Here is a 15295-nt window from a genome sequence, read left to right as displayed (position 1 = left end):
AAGTAGAGAGATCCTTGATGAAAACCTGCTCCAAAGCGCTCAGGACCTCAGACTGGGGCGAAGGTTCACCTTCCAACAGGACAACGACCCTAAGCACACAGCCAAGACAATGCAGGATGGAGGCGAAGATGTATACTATCAGTATACTGCTAGTACATCATCAGGGCCAAGCTTCCTGCCATCCAGGACCTCTATACCAGGAGGCGTCAAAGGAAGGCCCTAATAATTGTCAAAGACTCCACCATAGTCATAAACTGTTCTCTCTGCTACCGTACGGCAAGCGGTACCAGAGCACCAAGTCTAGGTCCAAGAGGCTTCTAAACAGCTTCTAGCCCCAAGCCATAAGACTCCTGAACATCTAATCAAATGGCTACCCAGACTATTTGCATTGCCTCTCCCGCCCCCCTTCTACGCTGCTGCTGCTCTTATTATCTATGCATAGTCACTTTAATAACTCTACCTACATGTACATATTACCTCGACACCAGTGCCCCCGCACAGTGACTGTGTACCGGTACCCCCTGTATATAGCCTCGCTATTGTTATTTTACCGCTGCTCTTTAATTATTTGATACTTTTATCTTTTTAAAAAAAAGAAGGTATTTTCTTAACTGCATTGTTGGATAATGGCTTGTAAGTAAGAATTTCACTGTTGTATTCGGCCCATTTAACATAAAACTTGATGAGTGGCTTCGGGACAAGTTTCTGAATGTCCTTGAGTGGGCCAGCCAGAGCCCGGACTTGAACCCGATCGAAAATCTCTGGAGAGAACTGAAAATAGCTGTGCAGAAATACTCCCCATTCAACCTGACAGAGCTTGAGAGGATCAGCAGAGAGGAATGAAACACTTTTTGCTTTGTCATGAAGGTGTATTGTGTGTTGATTGATAAGAAAAAACAAATATTGAATCAATTTTAGAATAAGGTAACGTAACAAAATGTGGAAAAAGTCAAGGGGTCAGAATAGTTTCCAAATGCACTGTATATGGCTTTTCAAGGTCCCTGATTGCACAAGTTCCAGCTCTAGGCCTGAATATCATATATTAACTAGAAACATTGGCACAAAGGACAGACACCATGTCAACAATACAGTATTGGCAGAGACAAATACACCAACATCAGTATACTGCTAGTTAACGTTAGCTCTGTCAGCTAACTATACTGAAGAAAAAAATGTACGCAACATGCTACAATTTGAATGATTTTACTGAGTTCGTTCATAAGGAAATAGATCAATTGAAATAAATTAATTAGGCACTAATCTATGGATTTTACACGACTGGGCAGGGGCACAGCCATGGGTGGGCCTGGGAGGTCATAAGCCAACCCACAAGTCCTCAACTGGCAGCTTCATTAAATAGTACCCGCAAAACACCAGTCTCAACGTCAACAGTGACGAGGTGACTCTGGGATGCTGCCCTTCTAGGCAGAGTTCCTCTGTCCAGTGTCTGTATTCTTTTGCCCATCTTAATCTTTTATTTTTATTGGCGAGTCTGAGATATGTCTTTTTCTTTGCAACTCTTCCTAGAAGGCCAGTATCCCAGAGTCGCCTCGTCACTGTTGACGTTGAGACTGTTGGCATTATGCATTTGGGCAGGTAGCGTTCTACTGGCACCCGCAAAACCCAGGTTCGTCCGTCGGACTGCCAGATGGTGAAGCGTGATTCATCATTCCAGAGAATGCGTTTCCACTGCTCCAGAGTCCAACGGCAGCGAGCTTTACACCACTCCAGCCGACGCTTGCCATCGCACATGACGATCTTAGGCTTGTGCGAAGCTGCTCAGCCATGGAAACCTATTTCATGAAGCACCCGACAAAAACAGCTGATGTAGCTTCCATAGACAGTTTGGAACTCGAGGACAGACTATTTTTATGCGCTTTAGCACTCTGCGGTCCCGTTCTGTGAGCTTGGGTGGCCTACAACTTCACATCTGAGCAGTTGTTACTCCTAGACTTTCCACTTCACAATAACAGCACATACAGTTGACCGAGGCAGCTTGTTAGAAAGGTGCCACAATGAAAGTCACTGAGCTCTTGTTTGGCTATGGAGATTGCATGGCTGTGTGCTCGATTTTCTACACCCGTCAGCAATAGGTGTGGCTGAAATAGCCGATGGGTGTCCAGAACAAGGGGTGTCCATATACTTTTGTATATATAGTGGATCATGAATATTTAACATTTTAACACGGAGGGGGTTAAATTAATCGCACCTGGGTGCCCTGTGTGTGTTTTGCATCTGTTGAAAGTTGATTTGGAACTGGGCTGCCTCCCAGGCATGAGGCATTAGCCCCTTTTAAAGTCCACCTCGATGTCAGCTCAAAACAAAGGTGACATAATTAAGCACGTGTAGTCATTAGTAGGATTCTGTGTTATCCCATGCAAAAGTTATTGTTTTTGATAAAAACGCTTTATCTGCCTTCCCAATGAAAAATAGTTAGAAAATTGAAAGATTTAGGAAACGATGCACAAATTACAGTTAGATTTGAGAATGGCGCTCCTCCCTCCCATTTTCGCTCGATGACGTGACTGGCCTTTGCCCGGTGCCCGGCTCAGCATAATCGAATCCGCCCACACAGTACCACCAGGCACACACAATGTCAACAAACAGCGGCTACTTGGCGTTATTAATTTACTTCTAGTTGACCGAAGTGCAGATAGCTCTAGTTCTTAGTTTTCGGTCGTTGGCCTCTACCTGATCCCGAGGGCAGTAGCGGTTTTAGGGTCAATTTAAGATAGCCTGTTACTTTACCTAGCTAACCGCCTACCTGGACCCGCTGGTATATTTGAATTACACTTTAGTACAATTGACAAGGTTATCTAGCTAGTTAGTTGCCTGTCCCATTGTTGTTCGCCATCTAGCTAGTAACGTTAGTACTGTTAACACATTACCCACCCAACAGTTAGCTAGCCTTACCATCATTAGCTAGCTGTCTATAACGCTAATGTTTACAGCTAGCCAAGGTTAGCAAATGATCAATTGTTACCTCTGTTGATGGCCTCTTCGTACGAGAGGAAACCTATCCTTGACTCTTTAGCTCCCATGTTTTTCTAATTTCATAGCAACATCTTAACAATTAAAACAGGTTGTTGTGAACTGCTTTGTTGGTTTAGCTTATACACACACGGCAGTCATAACTATCTAATAATGTAGCCAGCTATGCGTCTACTGACGCCTTGCCAACGCCCCCCCCCGAGTCACGTGATCACCTGTCAAGGCCCTTGAATTATTTCAGGAATGTGCGTTTACATATTCAATATTTACTGACCAGCAATTTAGTAATCCTTGTAGTATTTATTGGCAAATAATAACGGACACAGAGTCATAATGTACAAACAAGTTTAATATAATTTAATGGTGGTGCATTGGACTGTGCATTGGCGGAGTCCTAGCCTGGGTAGCAGTTTAGTTAGCTAACATTCCATTCCTTGCTACTGCCACTGGAATGTTAGCTAAAAAAGACTGCTACCCAGTCTAGCAGAGTTCTGCTGGAGCTTGCGTCACATACACAAGCCAAATAACGTTCATGAATGTAGCCATAATCGTGGGCACTGTGGCACTAATGATGTCAATGTTTACATGTTAGTGCTTTTTGAGGTTGTTTCGGTTTAATTATAACAAAATATATATATTTTTTTTTTGTTACATTTAATGCATTATGAAATAATTAGTGAACATTCAATTGCCAAAACATTTTAAGTATTTCATTCTCTGTCAGGACCAAATAGAAAAATAGGACATTAGTATGAAATAAAATATTTCAGTTGTGTACATTACATGGTTTTATTTGACTACTTTATTTTTTATTCCTTAAACTATTTTCATTTCCGCTCACAGCTTGGTCTCAGACTAGACATAACATAGTAAATTAAATTTCTCAAACTAGTATATGTTAAGTTTGATATGGTTACATAAGACAGAAGGTTACTTAAGGCAACTAAAGTAGGGTGGTTGGTCTGGGTGGGTGTATAACGTGAATGTGTTCAAATCTCATCTTGACAACTTCAGCATTTTAGAAACTCCTTTACTACTTTGTAGCTACTTTACAACTACTTAGAATGTTAGTTAAAAAAGTTAACTAACCCAATTCCTAACCTTAATCCCTAGCCTAGTTAACGTTAGCCAGCCAGTGAACATTAGTCCAAACAAATTGGAATGATAACATGTTTAGAAAATTCAAAATAATATGGTATGTTTGGCTAATTCATAACATAGCATATGATTTGCAATTGGTAACATATGATACGAAATGGATGATGGATATTCACAAACTAATACACACCATATGAAACGTAACATACTAAATGGAATGTTCGTATTTTCGTACAGAATAATACGAAATGCTCCGAGACCAGGTTGTTTGCAGGTAGTAGTAGCCAGCCAAACAACCATCTAACTTTATCTCTGTTCTCCCCATACTGTACTGTCTTTAGTAATCCTATTTAGGTAGGCTAGCCTTACCTAAATCTGCAGCAGAGATGTCCGACAATCATTTCTCGTTTTTGAAAGTAGATAAAGGCATACTTCACGAACTGTCTCCATCCCCCTCTCATCGTTGTGTTGTGTACATTCATTCCCCTTGCAAGCTGCGGTGTATGCGTAAGCATGTAAGCACAGTTCCTAAACGTACACTTTTACCAAAGACCGTAAAGTATCTAAGCAGGCAAATATACGCAATGGATTATGGTCATTGTAGCTAATTACAATATGTATGTGATGAAATAGTTTGAACATTTGCTTAATGAAAAACTACAAATCCCTTCAGCGACGCGTCCCATATAGTTCTTGATTTCATTTCTCTAGTGAATTATCTCTAGAGAAACGGCGCGCTTAAAAAAACTACTACATGGAATTCAAGTAATTGAACCGACGTCTGTCAATTAGTTGTGTAATAATGAAACAAATCGTTTCATCGCTCTGCACTAATACGTCTTTAATTTTTAGACATTTTAATATTAATATTTTCTGAGCTTTGAAGAGAACAATATTTCCAATGTAAAATGTTAATGTACAAAAACATGGTAGCTACAGTGTTGACATGAAGCAAAAGAAGACGCTTGAAAGCCCTCATGTAATATTTTTTTTTGTGCTATTTCATTTTAAGAACCCATCCCATTACCGAATAATGGGCTGACCCACTGTTGCTAACTGTCAAAAATGGATTTAGAGGTACTGCAGAAGGCATTCAAATAATGGAGAGAATACATAAAATTACAACCATTTTCATGTTTTCAGTACACACATTACAATAATTTCATTTACCTTTCTGGGTAGACATGGACAGCATGAGGAACAACCACTAAGACCACTCTTAACTAGAGGACTGTAATACACACCTTTCTGTAGCAGGCAGCAATACAAAACAGTATGCAATGAATACATACATATCAAATGATCACTTCAACGCACACCACAGTTCCTTAAACTCTGATAATGCATGCATGGAATATCGGCAATCTAGTTCTGCAAATCCTGCCAGATACTTCTCTCAGGGTCATACCTAAACTCAATGTGTCTACACTTGTAACCAAGACGCACAGTACTTATACTCTTAACACATGTAGGAACAGTTTCACAGACCAAGATTAAATGATTGCAGGAGTTGGACAAATTATCTGTTAATAATCACAACCTTTAAATGTGATTTCAAGAACATAGTTAACTATGGATTAAATACAAGTGATGCAAGCCTCTTAAAATGAAGTTTAGCCATCTCATCATAACCTTAATCAAAACTTTAGTCCAAGAGTGGCCTTAATGTAGGTCTATGAAACTTGCCCATATTTATACTTGTAGAATTGGACAACCTTCCATATACAGGAGAGTTTCAGAGTGACCAATGGTTAAAATGATGTTAGTGTGGAAATAAATGTGCCGTAAAAAAAGGCTGGCGTATTGCAATGCATGTGAGAATATAGACAGCACATATATTAAAAACAAAATAAAAAGCTTAAATGGGCTGTACTTGCTCCAGTGGCACACTTGTCTTGAAGAGAAACTCTCAACAGTTGTTCCACCTATAACAAACCAAGATGAAACTCCTGATTTAAGAGCTCTCTGCTTCCAGAGACACCGTCAATTAATCTTACTGCAGTCTTGCGGACATTGACAGAAAGGATAGGGTGTGTGCTGCAATCACAAATACCATAAGATTTTTAAAGGATCCCTTCCAGTAACATTCACAAGAAACAATTAGAGCCTTGTAAACAAAACTAAAGACATACAGACAGCCATATAGCAGCCAGGATAGACCACAACCTCCGATTACAAGGTGGATCACCTCTTTCAACATCTAATTTCTTAAACACTTTCTATTGTCAGATTTACACAGGCAAAGCACTTGGGGGTGAAAGGGTTAGAAATCAAGATAACAACAATGTCTATTTGCTTCACTTGTTCATGACTTTGTAGCTAATCTGTCTGTCCCTTGTTCATCTTTGTAACTCGGTTCATCCTAATGCATCGCCCATGGTTCAATACTTTTCATAACAAAGCTGTTGAGGAAAGCTGGCTGACAAATGGGGCTAGTGGTCTTCACTCAGAAAGACTGGGTGTCCTTGATTTGAGGACAACATGAATTAGCTCACAGATACACTACATGGCCTGCTCGTCAAACAACTAAAAATCTTGGGCATTAATATGGAGTTGGTCCCCCCTTTGCTGCTAGAACAGCCTCCACGCTTCTAGGAAGGCTTTCTACTAGATGTTGAAACATTGTTGCAGGGACTTGCTTCCATTCATCCACAAGAGCATTAGTAAGGTCGGGCACTTATGTTGGGCGATTAGGCCTGGTTCAGTCGTCGTTCTAATTCATCCCAATGGTGTTCGATGGGGTCTAGGTCAGGACTCTGTGCAGGCCAGTCAGGTTCTTCCACACAGATCTCTACAAACCATTTCTGTATGGACCTCGCTTTATGCACAGTGACATTGTCATGCTGAAAAAGAAAAGGGCCTTCCCAAAACTGCTGCCACAAAGTTGGAAGCACAGAATCGTCTAGAATGTCATTGTGTGCTGTAGCATTAAGATTTCCCTTCACTAGAACTAAGAGGCCTAGCCTGAACCATGAAAAACAGCCCCAGACCATTATTCCTCATCCACCAAACTTTACAGTTGGCACTATGCATTCGGGCAGGTAGGGTTATACTGGCATCCACCAAACCCAGATTGGTCAGTCGGACTGCCAGATGGTGAAGCGTGATTCATCACTTCAGGGAACGTGTTTCCACTGCTCCAGAGTCCAATGGCGGCGAGCTTTATACCACTCCAGCAGCCGCATGGCATTGTGCATGGTGATCTTAGGCTTGTGTTCGGCTGCTCGGCCATGAAACCCATTTAATGAAGCTCCCGACAAACACTTCTTGAGCTGACGTTGCTTCCAGAGGCAGTTTGGAACTTGGTAGTGAGCGTTGCAGCTGATGACATACGATTTTTACTCGCTTCAGCACTCGGTGGTCCTGTTCTGTAAGCTTGCGTGGCCTACCACTTTGCGGCTGAGCCGTTGTTACTCCTAGACGTTTCCACTTCACAATAACAGCACTTACAGTGGACATTGCAGCTCTAGCAGGGCAGAAATTTGACAAACTGACTTGTTGGACACGTGGCATCCTATGACGGTGCCAAGTTGAAAGTCACTGAGCTCTTAGTACAGGCCATTCTTTTTCCAATGCTTGTCTACGGAGATTGCATGGCAGTGTGCTCGATTTTATACATAAAATAACTGAATTCCCTAATTTGAAGGGGTGTCCACATACTTTGTATATATAGTGTATACACCGCCGTTCACAAGTATGGGGTCACATAGAAAAGTCCTTCCTTTGAAAGAAAAGCACAATTTTTGTCCATTAAAATACCATCAAATTGATCAGAAATACAGTGTAGACATTGTTAATGTTGTAATTGACTATTGTAGCTGTAAACGGCAGATTTTTAATGGAATATCTACATAGGCGTACAGAGGCCCATTATCAGCAACCATCACTCCTGTGTTAGAAAACCCTTTTGCAATTATGTTAGCACAGCTGAAAACTGTTGTTCTGATTAGAGAAGCAATACAAATGGCCTTCTTTAGACTAGTTGAGTATCTGGAGCGTCAGCATTTGTGGGTTTGATTACAGACTTGAAATGTCCAGAAACAAAGACTTTTCTTCTGAAACTCGTCAGTCTATTCTTATTCTGAAAAATGAAGACTATTCCATGGGAGACATTGCCAAGAAACTGAACAGCGCAAACTGGTTCTAACCAGAATAGAAAGAGGAGTGCGAAGCCCCAGTGCACAACTGAGCAAGAGGACAAGTACATTAGAGTGGCTAGTTTGAGAATCAGACACCTCACAAGTCCTCAACTGGCAGCTTCATTAAATAGTACCCGCAAAACACCAGTCTCAACGTCAACAGTGAAGAGGCGACTCCGGGATGCCGAGTTGCAAAGAAAAAGCCTTATCTCAGATTGGCCAATAAAAATAAAAGATTAAGATGGGCAAAAGAACACAGACACTGGACCGAGGAACTCTGCCTAGAAGGCCAGCATCCCAGAGTCACCTCTTCACTGTTGATGTTGAGACAAGTTTTTAGCTGTACTAACATAATTGCAAAAGGGTTTTCTAATGATCAATTAACCTTTTAAAATGATCAACTTGGATGAGTTAACACAACGTGCCATTGGAACACAGGAGTGATGGTTGCTGATAATGGGCCTCTGTACGCCTATGTAGATATTCCATTAAAAATCAGTCGTTTCCCGCTACAATAGTAATTTACAACATTAACAATGTCGACACTATTTCTGATCAATATTGTTGTCATTTTAACTGAATTTTTTGTGTGCTTTTCTTTCAAAAACAAGGACATTTCTAAGTGACCCCAAACTTTTGAAAGGTAGTGTGTCAGGTCAAACATATGACCTTGCTGTCTCTCTCCAGTGTGGGTATGTGGAAAGCAAGCATGCTAAGAACCAGAACAAGAGCACCTTTGGCTGATCGTCCTTTAAGGCGAAGGCTTGGACTTCAGTTGAAACATAACAGCACATGTAACAATAACATCCATTAGACAGACATGCATTTGTTCAAAAACAAGGCAATCATTTCCATTGACCTAGTCCACACACAATGGGGTACTTACTACATTACTTTGGAATAGGTAATCCTTCACTAGGCAAATGGTTTCTAAAATGAAAACACAAGGCCTATTCTATTGTTAATGGTGTGTGAGGACCCCTAATCTCGTTCCCAGACACTTCAGCCCAAAGAGTCTGGTAGTCCAACGGGTCAAACTTGACCTTCGTTAGCCAGTACAGAATGCCCGGGAGAAACTCCTGAAGCATAGGCTTAATCTAACAACCAATCATCTCCCACAACCTTCCCCCTAACCCTCCCCCGTACGCTAGCATACCACAAGCACAGAGCCATGCCTCGCAGTTGTGTGATTCGCTAAAATTAAATGACAAATACTTTACTCCGTACGGTCACTCCCACTAAGGCCAACTTTGAATCGATGTACCAGGCTTATATGCACAATAGCCTGGGGATGATGCTAGAGGACCTCCGTCTGGGCGTTTGCACTGGAACACAGGGAGGGAGTCATCTGAATAGCAGGTTTAAGCTCACCTGTTTTTGGTTTAGCTATATGAAATTCTTTAGAAATACTTGTCATTTTAATTCCTAAAAAAAAGTACCCACGTACACTTTCAAATAAACTACACGTAAGTGCAACAACAACAAATCTACTGAGCACAATTGTGGTCAAATTTAATACACACACTGGTGCATTTCAAATTCATCAAATCACGGACAACCTTTAAGCACGAGCATAAAGACTGCGCCAACATCTTTAGATGGAGACAAAAACAGGTGTTGCAAAAAGGAAACTGAAGATTTGGTCCATGGATGAAAACTATTTTGTAAACTCCCTCATGACATTAGAACAATAAAATAAGGATTCTAGCCAGAAAAAGTAACTTGCTCTTTATAATTGGCCAAAGTAAAAAGGTGCTCCATCCATGCTTGTAGGGGACATCCCAATGGTCAACAAAGGGCAAGCGCTGACCAAAAATGAAACCGAAAACAAACCAATTCCTATTCTAGAGCAAGAACACACTTTGATGTCGTTGTTTTATTTTTCCCCCTTTTCTCAATTCCTCTTACAGAAGACTGAAGGTGATGAAAGCGATGTTAGGTGATGCGAAGTGGATGGCAAGAGGTTCCTTCCATCAAATGTTCAATACCGGTTTGATCACAGGAGAATGCCCCCGTTGGGCGCAAAAGTGAGCACAAAAACACTAGATTATATGCATTCCACAGGCGATAGTGCATTTTCCCATAGCCAACCATATAGCTTGATGTGGAGAGGGTGTGTTCAACAAATGTAAGTGAGCCGTGAACACCTCTAGCGTTTCTATCAGTATGTGGGCATGTGTGTGTCTGTGTGGTGAGCCTAAGCAGGTGGGCCAGCCCCATTGTTCTGTGACAGTAGGAAGGACTGCACCACCTCCCCGGTGGCCTGGGGGCTGGTGTTTACGTCCTCTAAGGCATCAGCCACAGCAAACTGCCGGTCCCTCAGCCGGTTCCAATTGGATAAAATATTGTGGTACTCAAAGACTTTCTCATAGTTCCCCACAGAGTTGTAAAGTTTAATTAGGCCCCTGTAGTCGTATTCCAGTCCACTGTAGCCCTCCCCAAACAGCTTCTTACCTGCAGGGGGGAAACACACACACACACACACACACACACACACACACACACACACACACACACACACACACACACACACACACACACACACACACACACACACACACACACACACACACGTAAGAATATGGAACGGTAGAATGAGGAAGAATAGATTACAAAAAAAGAAGTGTACACAAGGGAAGAATAGACCCCAATCTAGCCTGAAGACTGACCGATAGCAATGGAGCGCAGGTAAAGCCTCTCTGCATCTTCATACTGGTTCATGTCGTAGTTGTAGAGAGAGGCTAGGTGGCCCACAGACAGAGCCACCTCATAGTCCTCCTGACCCAGAAGCTGCTCCTTGATCTGAATGGCCTTGATGTGCATCTCCTCTGCCTCCTGAAACAAACAGGGTAAGTGAGACCTCAGTCATCCACAGCCTTGGGGTCTGCATTTTCAACTACCATAAAACCCCAGAGCCCCTGTGACATTTAAGCCTCCTTAGAAAGAGGATTCACTTCCTGCTATCAAAGTGAAATCACAGGGTTGGTAAACACGGTGGAGAAGATTTGGATGGAAGTTCACCAGACAGAGCATAGGATGACAGTATGTCAGATGTCAACCACTGCATGTTTTCTACAGACACTTGGATGAAAGGGAGGGATGATCTGACCTTGAACTTCCTCATGGACTGGTAGAGGCGGCCCAGGTTGCCATAGTGCTTCGCTGTCTGAACATTGAACTCCCCAAAGGCTTTCTTGGCCAGCTGGAGAGAGGAGAGGTGGAGGTCATGGGCATCCTGGAGCAGCCTCTCCTCTGTCTCCTTGTTGTGGCAGTCAATAGCAATCTCCTCCAGGATCAGAGCTGAGGGAACAGCACAACAGTCAGAAAGAGGACAGAGTCAGATGGTCATCTGAACAAGTTAGTTAGGAAATGAAAGATATCTACTGATCCAATCTATTTATTCTCCAAATTACAGACCTCTCATCACCTCCATGATAAAACAAATCCTCTACATTAATTTACTCTACCGCAGTGGAACGCATTGATACCCGTGAGATTCACAGACATCCGTGTGCCCATCACAGAGGCCGGGGAACAGGAGTACACAGATAGTTGTGAAAGCCGTTTTTACCTTTGACTCTTTTGGAGGAGGCCAGCAGGAGATGATCCTCCGGGAGAATGTGAGTGATAATGTCTATGGCCCGCTCTGCATGGAATCTGTACACAAAATACCCAGAGGGCACAGCAGAGGAACAGATTGAACTCAGCGACACAGTTACATCAGAAGCTAAAGCACAAACATGGCCTGCATGAACTTCAGAGGTTGGAATACAAGTAAGAGTACATAACATGAATGGAAACCAAGTACCTTGGTCTAAATTTAAGGTCATAAGAGATGGTGACATAGGGCTGAGCGACATGGCCTAAATATCAGCACAATATTGTTCACATTCTTTTTTAGAATTAAAGTTCTAAATATGCTTTATGAGTAGGGTATGATGGGGGTGGGGCTTGGTGTGTGTGGAAGGAGGGAGACAACTCAAGAAGCAAAACAGAATAAACTATAAAAATGGACATTACACAGGGCAGAGTGGCATTTACACACTTAACAAATCAAACATTAAAATACAAGGTAAAGTAAAAATCCAAACCAGTCTGTGCATCAATACCGGTGTATATAGTAAAATATGGTATACTGCCGAGCCCTGTGGAATTTGTATTTATAATGGATCCCCATTAGATCTTCCTGGGGTCCAGCAAAATTAAGGCAGTATATTCCATTTGAAAAACATTACAATGCATTCACAGATTTCACAACACACTGTGTGCCCTCAGGCCCCTACTCCATCACTACCACATATCTACAGTACTAAATCCATGTGTATGTATCGTGTGTATGTTATCGTGTGCCTAAGTTTGTGTTGCTACACAGTCCCCGCTGTTCCATAAGGTGTTTTTTATAATCTGTTTTTTAAAATCTAGAATTACTGCTTCCATGAGTTACTTGATATGGAATAGAGTTCCTTGATGTGGAATAGAGTTCCATGTAGTCATGGCGCTATGTAATACCTGTAATGCCTTCCATAGTCTGTTATGGACTTGGGGACTGTGAAGAGACCTCTTGTGGCATGTCTTGTGGGGTATGCATGGGTGTCCAAGCTGTGCGCCAGTAGTTCAAACTGACAGCTCGGTGCATTCAACACCTCTTAAATACAAGTAAAAGTGAAAGTCAATCTCATCCACTTTGAGCCAGGAGAGATTGACGTGTATATTATTAATATTAGCTCTCTGTGTACATCCAAGGGCCAGCCATACTGCCCTGTTCTGAGCCAATTGCAATTTTCCTAAGTCCTGTTTTGTGGCACCTGACAACACGACAGAACAATAGTCCAGGTGTGACAACTAGTGCCTGTAGGACCTGCCTTGTTGATAGTGCTGTTAAGAATGAAGAACAGCGCTTTATTAAGGACACGCTTCTCCCCATCTTAGCGACTGTGATATTAATATGTTTGACACGACAGAACAATAGTCCATAGTCCTAACCCTAGGAAGCTCTTTGCCACCTTCTCCTCACTCCTGAATCCTCCCCCCTCCTCCCTCTCTGCAGATGACTTCGTCAACCATTTTGAAAAGAAGGTCGACGACATCCGATCCTCGTTTGCTAAGTCAAACGGCACCGCTGGTTCTGCTCACACTGCCCTACCCTGTGCTCTGACCTCTTTCTCCCCTCTCTCTCCAGATGAAATCTCGCGTCTTGTGACGGCCGGCCGCCCAACAACCTGCCCGCTTGACCCTATCCCCTCCTCTCTTCTCCAGACCATTTCCGAGACCTTCTCCCTTACCTCACCTCCCTCATCAACTCATCCCTGACCGCTGCCTACGTCCCTTCCGTCCTCAAGAGAGCGAGAGTTGCACCCCTTCTGAAAAAACCTACACTCAATCCCTCCGATGTCAACAACTACAGACCAGTATCCCTTCTTTCTTTTCTCTCCAAAACTCTTGAACGTGCCGTCCTTGGCCAGCTCTCCCGCTATCTCTCTCTGAATGACCTTCTTGATCCAAATCAGTCAGGTTTCAAGACTAGTCATTCAACTGAGACTGCTCTTCTCTGTATCACGGAGGCGCTCCGCACCGCTAAAGCTAACTCTCTCTCCTCTGCTCTCATCCTTCTAATCCTTCTAGACCTATCGGCTGCCTTCGATACTGTGAACCATCAGATCCTCCTCTCCACCCTCTCCGAGTTGGGCATCTCCGGCGCGGCCCACGCTTGGATTGCGTCCTACCTGACAGGTCGCTCCTACCAGGTGGCGTGGCGAGAATCTGTCTCCTCACCACGCGCTCTCACCACTGGTGTCCCCCAGGGCTCTGTTCTAGGCCCTCTCCTATTCTCGCTATACACCAAGTCACTTGGCTCTGTCATAACCTCACATGGTCTCTCCTATCATTGCTATGCAGACGACACACAATTAATCTTCTCCTTTCCCCCTTCTGATGACCAGGTGGCGAATCGCATCTCTGCATGTCTGGCAGACATATCAGTGTGGATGACGGATCACCACCTCAAGCTGAACCTCGGCAAGACGGAGCTGCTCTTCCTCCCGGGAAGGACTGCCCGTTCCATGATCTCGCCATCACGGTTGACAACTCCATTGTGTCCTCCTCCCAGAGCGCTAAGAACCTTGGCGTGATCCTGGACAACACCCTGTCGTTCTCAACTAACATCAAGGCGGTGGCCCGTTCCTGTAGGTTCATGCTCTACAACATCCGCAGAGTACGACCCTGCCTCACAGGAAGCGGCGCAGGTCCTAATCCAGGCACTTGTCATCTCCCGTCTGGACTACTGCAACTCGCTGTTGGCTGGGCTCCCTGCCTGTGCCATTAAACCCCTACAACTCATCCAGAACGCCGCAGCCCGTCTGGTGTTCAACCTTCCCAAGTTCTCTCACGTCACCCCGCTCCTCCGCTCTCTCCACTGGCTTCCAGTTGAAGCTCGCATCCGCTACAAGACCATGGTGCTTGCCTACGGAGCTGTGAGGGGAACGGCACCTCAGTACCTCCAGGCTCTGATCAGGCCCTACACCCAAACAAGGGCACTGCGTTCATCCACCTCTGGCCTGCTCGCCTCCCTACCACTGAGGAAGTACAGTTCCCGCTCAGCCCAGTCAAAACTGTTCGCTGCTCTGGCCCCCCAATGGTGGAACAAACTCCCTCACGACGCCAGGACAGCGGAGTCAATCACCACCTTCCGGAGACTCCTGAAACCCCACCTCTTTAAGGAATACCTAGGATAGGATAAGTAATCCTTCTCACCCCCCTTTAAGATTTAGATGCACTATTGTAAAGTGACCATTCTACTGGATGTCATAAGGTGAATGCACCAATTTGTAAGTCGCTCTGGATAAGAGCGTCTGCTAAATGACTTAAATGTAAATGTTTGACCATGACAGTTTACAGTCCAGGGTAACTCCAAGCAGTTTAGTCACCTCAAATTGCTTTATTTCCACATAATTTATTACAAGATTTAGTTGAGGTTTAGGGTTTAGTGAATGATTTGCCCCAAATACAATGCTTTTAGTTTTTTAAATATTTTAGGACTAACTTATTCCTTGCCACCCACTCAAACGAAC

General features: G+C 43.4%; 2 protein-coding genes across 5 annotated transcripts in view; both read right to left on the bottom strand.

Moving 5' to 3' along the window:
• Nucleotides 1-5055, bottom strand: part of LOC118391365 (ubiquitin carboxyl-terminal hydrolase 32-like) — a 31551-nt gene extending 26496 nt beyond the window's left edge. For 2 of the 3 annotated variants that reach the window (XM_035782701.2, XM_035782702.2), the window contains exon 1: nucleotides 2984-3182. In XM_035782701.2, coding sequence (XP_035638594.1) covers nucleotides 2984-3041 — 58 coding nt within the window. In that variant the 5' untranslated portion in view covers nucleotides 3042-3182. Of the gene's footprint in view, nucleotides 1-2983; nucleotides 3183-4458 lie in introns of those variants that run through there. The other variant, XM_035782703.2, reaches the window with a different exon arrangement.
• Nucleotides 5056-5203: 148 nt separating this feature from the next.
• Nucleotides 5204-15295, bottom strand: part of LOC118391364 (amyloid protein-binding protein 2-like) — a 29433-nt gene continuing 19341 nt past the window's right edge. For both annotated transcript variants that reach the window (XM_035782700.2, XM_052507022.1), the window contains 4 exons: nucleotides 11800-11885; nucleotides 11338-11528; nucleotides 10898-11063; nucleotides 5204-10682 (listed from right to left, as the gene is read on the bottom strand). In XM_035782700.2, the coding sequence (XP_035638593.1) occupies nucleotides 10426-10682; nucleotides 10898-11063; nucleotides 11338-11528; nucleotides 11800-11885 (700 nt within the window). In that variant the 3' untranslated portion in view covers nucleotides 5204-10425. The remainder of the gene's footprint in view (nucleotides 10683-10897; nucleotides 11064-11337; nucleotides 11529-11799; nucleotides 11886-15295) is intronic.

This window comes from Oncorhynchus keta, unplaced genomic scaffold (genome assembly GCF_023373465.1).
Source record: "Oncorhynchus keta strain PuntledgeMale-10-30-2019 unplaced genomic scaffold, Oket_V2 Un_contig_28413_pilon_pilon, whole genome shotgun sequence".
NCBI classification, from domain to species: Eukaryota; Metazoa; Chordata; class Actinopteri; order Salmoniformes; family Salmonidae; genus Oncorhynchus; species Oncorhynchus keta.
The sequence above is the reverse complement of the archived record's forward strand: the minus strand, read 5'-3'. Positions and strand labels throughout refer to the sequence as shown.